At 38.9% G+C, this 7,500-nt stretch overlaps 1 protein-coding gene across 1 annotated transcript in view; it reads left to right on the top strand.

Moving 5' to 3' along the window:
• The window catches only part of akap6 (A kinase (PRKA) anchor protein 6), a 228,035-nt gene that overhangs the window by 70,805 nt on the left and 149,730 nt on the right, over window positions 1-7,500 (top strand). Inside the window, exons 12-13 of the mRNA XM_085767983.1 lie at window positions 714-810; window positions 3,150-3,352. Coding sequence (XP_085624109.1) covers window positions 714-810; window positions 3,150-3,352 — 300 coding nt within the window. The remainder of the gene's footprint in view (window positions 1-713; window positions 811-3,149; window positions 3,353-7,500) is intronic.

The raw sequence follows: 7,500 nt of genomic DNA, 5'->3' as shown, positions 1-7,500 counted from the left end.
GAATGTTCATATTTTTTTGTAAAAAGGATAGCTCATAAACTGTACACATCTTAATAATGTACTTTGCACAAAGTACAAAGGGAAAAATGTGGAGTTCTTGTTATTTACAGGTTAATATGCAAATGCAATCATTTTACTGTTCCGGCCCTCTTGAGATCAAATTAGGCCGAATGCGGCCCCTGAACTATAATGACTTTGACACCCCTGGTATAAAGGTAGATGTTTGTGTTAAAGCTCCATACAGTATAAAGGTAGATGTTTGTGTTAAAGCTCCATACAGTATAAAGGTAGATGTTTGTATTAAAGCTCCATACAGTATAAAGGTAGATGTCCATGTGTAGTGTGATTGTAAAGCAGCTCTAGGTTCTATATTAATACTGTGAAAGTATCAAAGCCTCAGTCCACAGAGAAATGCACACAGCCTGTATTCAGAAACTGAACCTTTAAAAACCAGCCGTCAGGACTTCCTGTCACTTTGTGATGTCACACCAAAGCCCCGCCCCCTCACCACCTGGACCCACCATTTAACAACAACTTGCAGGATTTAATTCCTCTGAGTGTTTTATTCTGAAATCTGCTCTGATTTTTTTTAATTGTATCACCTCAGAAAGCCATCAGCCAATCAGAATAGAGGCTCAGAGCGGCTCCTCTCTTCTGATTGGACGTCTTTGTAACGAGCAGACTCTGACGATGATGATCTGTGTGTGTTTCAGAGTTTCAAGCTGAACGTGGACAGTCACAGCGCTTTGAAGGAGAACATAATGGAGGAAGGAAGAGCGCTGCTCGGCGTCATCGCCTCCCACCAATCAGGTACACACACACACACACACACACACACACAGGTGGCCATAACCGAGCCCTAACTCTGCTCCATTCATTATTAATATTAGGATTAGCAGAGTGACCTTCAGAGAGGAGAGACCGGTGTGAACGCAGCTGAAAGAGAGACGGAGGGAGATACAGACGGAGAGAAGAAAAACGCCAGTGGGCAGAAAGTGGACGGCAGGGAAAGAAACATTCAATATGAGTTTTAGATTTTCACAGTCAGAGAGAGAAAGAGAGAAAGACAGAGACAGAGACAGAATAGTTTGAGTTAGAATGACTTAGTTAACATGATGGAGAGATTAGAGATCAGACTGAGAAGAGATGTGGGAAAGATGGAAGGAAGTGAAGCGAAGAATGTACGTAGGTTTCATCAGAAACTGGTTCTTACATCAGGTCTGAGAGGAAAGAAAATCTAAAACCTAGTAGTTTGTGCGAGAAATCATAGAACAACGACTGCTTTTTGACTTTTTTTTTTTAAAACTCGCCTTGTTTCATTTGATTTGAATCCATCAGTTTCTTCTCTTCGTCCACTTAGAAAAGACTGGAAATCGTTGAGTCAAGTCAAGTGATGTCACAAAAACTCATGAAACAAGAGTTGCTGTATATAGAAACGCAGCTCTAACAGGAACAGGATGGAGGTTTTCTTTTATAACTGAAATAATCCAGTGACTTTTTAGTAGTTGTAGAGATTATTAATGTGCAAAATCTGCAATATGACAAAACAGGAATGTACGATAAATGATAAATACGACAAATAGTTGATCAGAATCAGATTTTGTGGCCCAGTTTGTTGCATACAACAAGGAATTTGACTCTGGTTTGCACAGCTCTCTCATCATTCACATAAAAGACGTACAACAACAACCACAACAGCTGATCAATAAGTTAAGAATAATAAGAATATGAAATACAAAAAAATAATTCAATAAAATAAGATAAATAAAGTAAAATTGTACTGTAGAGTCACGTGTAGTGAAAATAGACATTCAGGTACTGCCATGAAAATGGATAATAAATGCTGGATAGATATTTGTATGAGTTATGAATGGTATGTACATTGTTTGGTTTGCATGTCTATGAACAATTTACAGCAGGATTTATATAAACCAAATAAAAGGATGAAATGTGAGAGAAAAACAAGATTTTTATTCCAATACAAGAGGGGGAAAAAAACAGTTTCAACTTGAAGAGCCTGTGAAGACTGTGGTTTCTTTTGAAAAACTGATTTTCACACAGCAACAATAGAAAAACTCAAGGACTCGAACGCTGCATGAAGGAAAAAACAGGTCTGGACCAGACAGGGTGCACTTTATAGTCTACAAGTTTATTATCAATAATAATAATATAGTTTGACCATCACTTTTCAACACCTTCTACACTGCAAAAACTCAAATATCTTACCAAGAATATTTGTCTTATTTCAAGTCAAAATGTCATTTCTAGTCAAAACAAATCTCATTCTACCTAAAATAAGACTCATTATATAAAAAGTAGCTTGTTTTTAAACACTTTTTTACTTCTTTCAAGCATATTTTCACTTGAAATAAGTAGAAAAATCTGATACTGTAGTGGAGCAAGTTTTTCTTCCTTATTACAAGCACTGGCAGAATTTTCTACTTATTTCAAGTGAAAATGTGTTTGAAACAAGTGAAAATTATTTAAAAACAAGTTAATTTTTAGGTGATGAGTCTTATTTTAAGTGGAAAGAGTTTAGTTTTGACTAGAAATGAGACATTTTGACAAGAAATAAGACAAATATTCTTCAAAATGTAAAAAGCTGCAGGTCAAAGGGATCAGAACTGGACTCTAGTGGATCCACACTGCAAAAACTCACAATATCTTACCAAGAATATTTGTCTTATTTCTTGTCTAATTGTCTCATTTCTAGTCGAAACAAATCTCATCATACTTAAAATAAGACTCATCATATAAAAAGTAGCTTGTTTTTAGACACTTTTTTTCCTTCTTTCAAGCATATTTTCACTTGAAATAAGTAGAAAAATCTGATAGTGGAGCAAGTTTTTCTTCCTTTCTGCTTATTGCAAGTGAAAATTTGTTTGAAACAAGTGAAAATGATCTAAAAACAAGTTAATTTTTAGGTGATGAGTCTTATTTTAAGTGAAACGAGTTTAGTTTTGACTAGAAATGAGACATTTTGAAGACAAAGACAAATATTCTTGGAAAGATTTTGAGTTTTTGCAGTGTATTGATTATAAAACCTACTGTATTGATCTCACTAGAGTTTGATGATTATGTATAACATTAGAGGAGGAAAAACAAACTTTCAACCAGTTTAACTTTCCCTCTTTTGTCTCGCCCTGCAGCTCTGAAGGATATCCTTCATATGGTTTCCAGCCAATGGGATCAGCTGCAGCGGCAGATCAGGCGCCAACATGGCTGGATGCTCCGCGCCCTGCGCTGCATCCAGGCCCGCCTCCTCTACACCGGCCAATCGCACCAGCTCTTCGCCGCCTCCTTGGACCCGTCGGCCAATCGGCAGGCTGCGTTGCCAGCGGACGGCCTCAAGGTAAGAAAACAAAACAAAAAAACTGTTTTTCTTTTTTTTCTGTTTGGCTTTGAATCCCTCAGTTATTCTGTTCATCTGTCTTTTATTTGTCTTTTATTCTCTGGTTCATATCCATCCATTTCCTCTCTGGTGATCCCTGTTATCCCTCTATTCTCTCTCTCTCTGTCACACACACAAGTTCACAGTCAAATCAGTCACACACACACACACACTTTCCCATCATCCTTTTGTAAATTTCTTTGTATTGTTTGTATCGGCTGCCAATTAACGTCCTGATTGGTCTCTCGCTTCTTATTGGCTGCTGGTTAATTGGCTGGACTTGGTTAATTAGATTTAATCTCCCTTTGTCTCTCTCTTTTCTTTCTTTATTTCTCTCTCTTGCGACAGTCCTGTCATTCACATCTTGTTTCAGCTGCTGTGTGTGTGTGAGTGTGTGTGTGTGTTTCAGTATTTTTTCCGTGACTCATCTTCGACCTTCTGCCTTTTTTCTTCTACGAACACTTGAAAAAAAAAGAAAATGTATCTTAAAGCCTCTTTTCTTTGTTGCTCTCTTCCTCCTGTCCTTCCTCTTTCTTTACAATCTAGTTTGTATTTCAAAAAGAGCTTTAAATCCATAAACAGCATTTCCTCAGTAAAGAAAAAGTAAAGTCTCGAGTAGAAATCATCAAATGTGAGGAAGAAAAGGAAAGAAAAGAAGAAAACAAAACAAAAACACAGATTCAGTTTGATCTGCAACGTCTCATAAACTGATCATAAGCGGACAGTGAACGCACCACAGGACAGTCCAACTCCAGTGATGAGACTCAGATCTGTTTATTTCACCTCAGATAAAGTGATAGTCATGATGACCTGAATGGATCCAGGTCAGGATCAACATAGTTCTGGTCCGATTGCACTGCAAAAACTCAAAATCTTTGTCTTATTTCTTGTCAAAATGTCTCATTTCTAGTCAAAACTAATCCCTTTCCACTTAAAATAAGACTCATCACCTAAAAATTAACTTGTTTTTAGATCATTTTCACTTGTTTCAAACAAATTTTCACTTGCAATAAGTAGAAAAATCTGCCAGTGCTTGTTATAAGGAAGAAAAACTTGCTCCACTATCAGATTTTTCTACTTATTTCAAGTGAAAATCTGCTTGAAAGAAGTAAAAAGTGTCTAAAAACAAGCTACTTTTTAATGTGATGAGTCTTATTTTAAGTAGAATGAGATTAGAAACGATATTTTGACTAGAAATAAGACAAATATTCTTGGTAAGATATTTGAGTTTTTTACATTTTTTATTTTCTGTTGAATTCTGAGTTAATCATCAGTAGTTTGTGAAAGAGCAGCAGGAGTTTTTGTTGTTTAATTAATGAATTGAGGATATTGAGGGATCACCACCTGTTTCTTCTCCTTTCTCTACATCTTCGTTCTTCATCCTTCCTGTATTTTCCACCTTCATCCTTCTCTTCCTGAATCACTGCTTCCTTCCTTCCTTCCTTCCTTCCTTTGTTGCATCTTCCCTAACTTCCTCATCCAGCCTTTTTTCATCAGATGCCTCTTTTCTTTTCCTCCGTCTCATTTCATCAGTCCTCCTCTTCCTCTCTTCCTCCCTCCTCCTCCTCCTCCTCCTCCTCCTGCAGACCTGACTCTGGTTGTTTTCACATTGTTTAGTTGCAATTAGAGCTGCAGCAGTTTGATCACTGTGATCAGTCAACAGTAACAGCCATTAGCCAGCTACCACCTTTGTGTCTGTGTGTGTGTGTGTGTGTGTGTGTGTGTGTGTGTGTGTCTCTCTCAGTATTTGTGTGCACCTGTATTACGTGTGTGTGTGTGTGTGTGTGTGTGTGTGTGTGTGTGTGTGTGTGTGTGTGTCCATTAGCTGCCTGGCCGCAGCACATTAACAGTCCATTCATTATCTGTGTGAATCTCCCTCTGCACTTAAAGCTTTGATCCGTAAAACCTCCAAACAACAAACTGAGGTGTGTGAACCTGCTGAATTATTTCTGTTTGCTGCTTCGCGGCACAAACACACACCGACGGCGTCCGCACACAACGCACAAAAAGCACAACGCACACTCACAACTCGTCTCTGATACTTTAAATTATTCAGTCCGTGTCTGTTGTGGACAGACGAACAATGATGAGCTCCAACCAAAACGGACGAGTAACGAAAGACTGAGAGAAACGGAGAAACAGACAGAGGAACATCCAGTGTGTGTGTGTGTGTGTGTGTGTGTGTGTGTGTGTGTCTCCGTGGTGACCAGGTGTGTTTGTGGACAACTCAGGACGTTCTGGACAAGTCCAAGTCAGGACGCAAGTCAATTTAGACAAGTTCATGTTATTGGAGACGAGTCAGAGTCAGGACTGGAGAAAAAACAGTTCTGAGGTTTTTAAGACCAGTTAAAGGGATAGTTCAACATTTTGGCAAATTGGCCCATTGCCATAATCCCTATAGTCATAGCAGTAGGTTCGTTACCTTTAATTGTCGGTGCAAGCTATTTCTAGAACGGCGGAGCAGAGCCGTGAGCTGCTCAGAGCTACGCTACGGAGGCTCATTATAGGATTTCTTGGTTTCCCTCCATCAAACTCATCAAATACACAATCCAACAACTCCACAACGCTCTGGTGGACAAGTTGTGACCTGCACATTCACCACACTATGAGATAATAACAGAACGTTACCAGACAGAGTTGTTTTAGAGGGAAATACAGAGACTGCTTGATGAAAAACTGTCCCTGAAGGCAACGTGCATCAGCAGTTTTGCATGAATTTCCCTCTAAAACAACTCTGTCTGGTAACGTTGTGTTATTATCTCATAGCGTGGCGATTGTGTATTTGATGAGTTTGATGAGGGTTGTGTTGCGTGTTGTGACCTGCACATTCACCACGCTATGAGATAATAACACAACGTTACCAGACAGAGTTGTTTTAGAGGGAAATACAGAGACTGATGATGAAAAACTGCCTTGAATAAGGTGTAATTTATACCTCTCAACTCAGAATCCAGGTTATTTTAATTTCTAAAACACATTTAAGTCCAGATTCAAGTGCTGTGTCCTTTGAGATGTTTTGTGTGTCTGTACCTGGTGAATGTGACGGATGACTATTGATTTGATCACAGTTTATACTGTATAACGTCTCTAAGGTTTGGACTTAAACACGACTGTTGGTTTTGGTTTCAGTCGTCACCGTTCACAGCTTTTTTTTGTTCTTTTTGATTCGTCCGTCTCGCAGTTTGACGACGTTCTGGAGGAAACAAACAGTGAAGGTGCAGCTTCACTGTGTGTTCGTTATCTGCTGGTGCTCTTTAATGACAATCAGATGCATGGCCTAATTACTGCCACACAGACACTGAGGTGTTGGGGTGTGTGTGTGTGTGTGTAGGGGGTGGGGGGGTGAAGACTGCAAGGTCAAACAAGGGCGTCATGTTTACGTGTGTGTGTTTATGGACCTTGGTGGAAAAAGGATGAAACAAGAATGACCAAGGGCAGAGGTGCAGGTAAATACACTGCACTTCATCTGTGTGTGTGTGTGTGTGTGTGTGTGTGTGTATTGTCACTGCAGGCATGTGAGCATCTATTAGCATCTACATATCTGTCTGTGTGTGTCTGTGTGTGTGTGTGAGTGTGTGAGTGTGTGTTTAAATGAACGTAACCTTGACTAAAGGGCAAAATAAAGGGCAAATTGGAATAAATTTATCAAATTATGAACCCTCGTACAATATTTATAACCAGCGGATCCGATATTCATTACAAAAGATTAAATACCAACTTGTATCAATAATTCATCCTCTTAATCTTCATTTTTAGTGCAATTAAGAGCAGAGGCAAATGACATATTTCACACCCGGCTCTCGGATAGTTAGCATGCAATTTAGTGGATGTGAGTGCAGCTCTGCAGGCTGCTGCTGCTGCTGCTGCCCCCACTGCTGAATATATAATATGTTTGGACACATTTATCTAAATAGATTATCATCTGTGGCTAATGATGATAATATTACTTAACTTTATAGAACGCCGGTCCGCAATGCAGACGATACAGAATCGTTGAAGAGACGCAGAAACACATTAATGAACGAATTAAGGATGAAATACTTGTGTAATGTTGGAGGATTAAAAGATTCAAGTGAATAGAAACGACGCTAATTTATCTTATTGTGCTC

Source organism: Trachurus japonicus, chromosome 22, assembly GCF_045865225.1.
Source record: "Trachurus japonicus isolate A0001 chromosome 22, Traja_1.0".
Taxonomy (NCBI): Eukaryota; Metazoa; Chordata; class Actinopteri; order Carangiformes; family Carangidae; genus Trachurus; species Trachurus japonicus.
The sequence above is the reverse complement of the archived record's forward strand: the minus strand, read 5'-3'. Positions and strand labels throughout refer to the sequence as shown.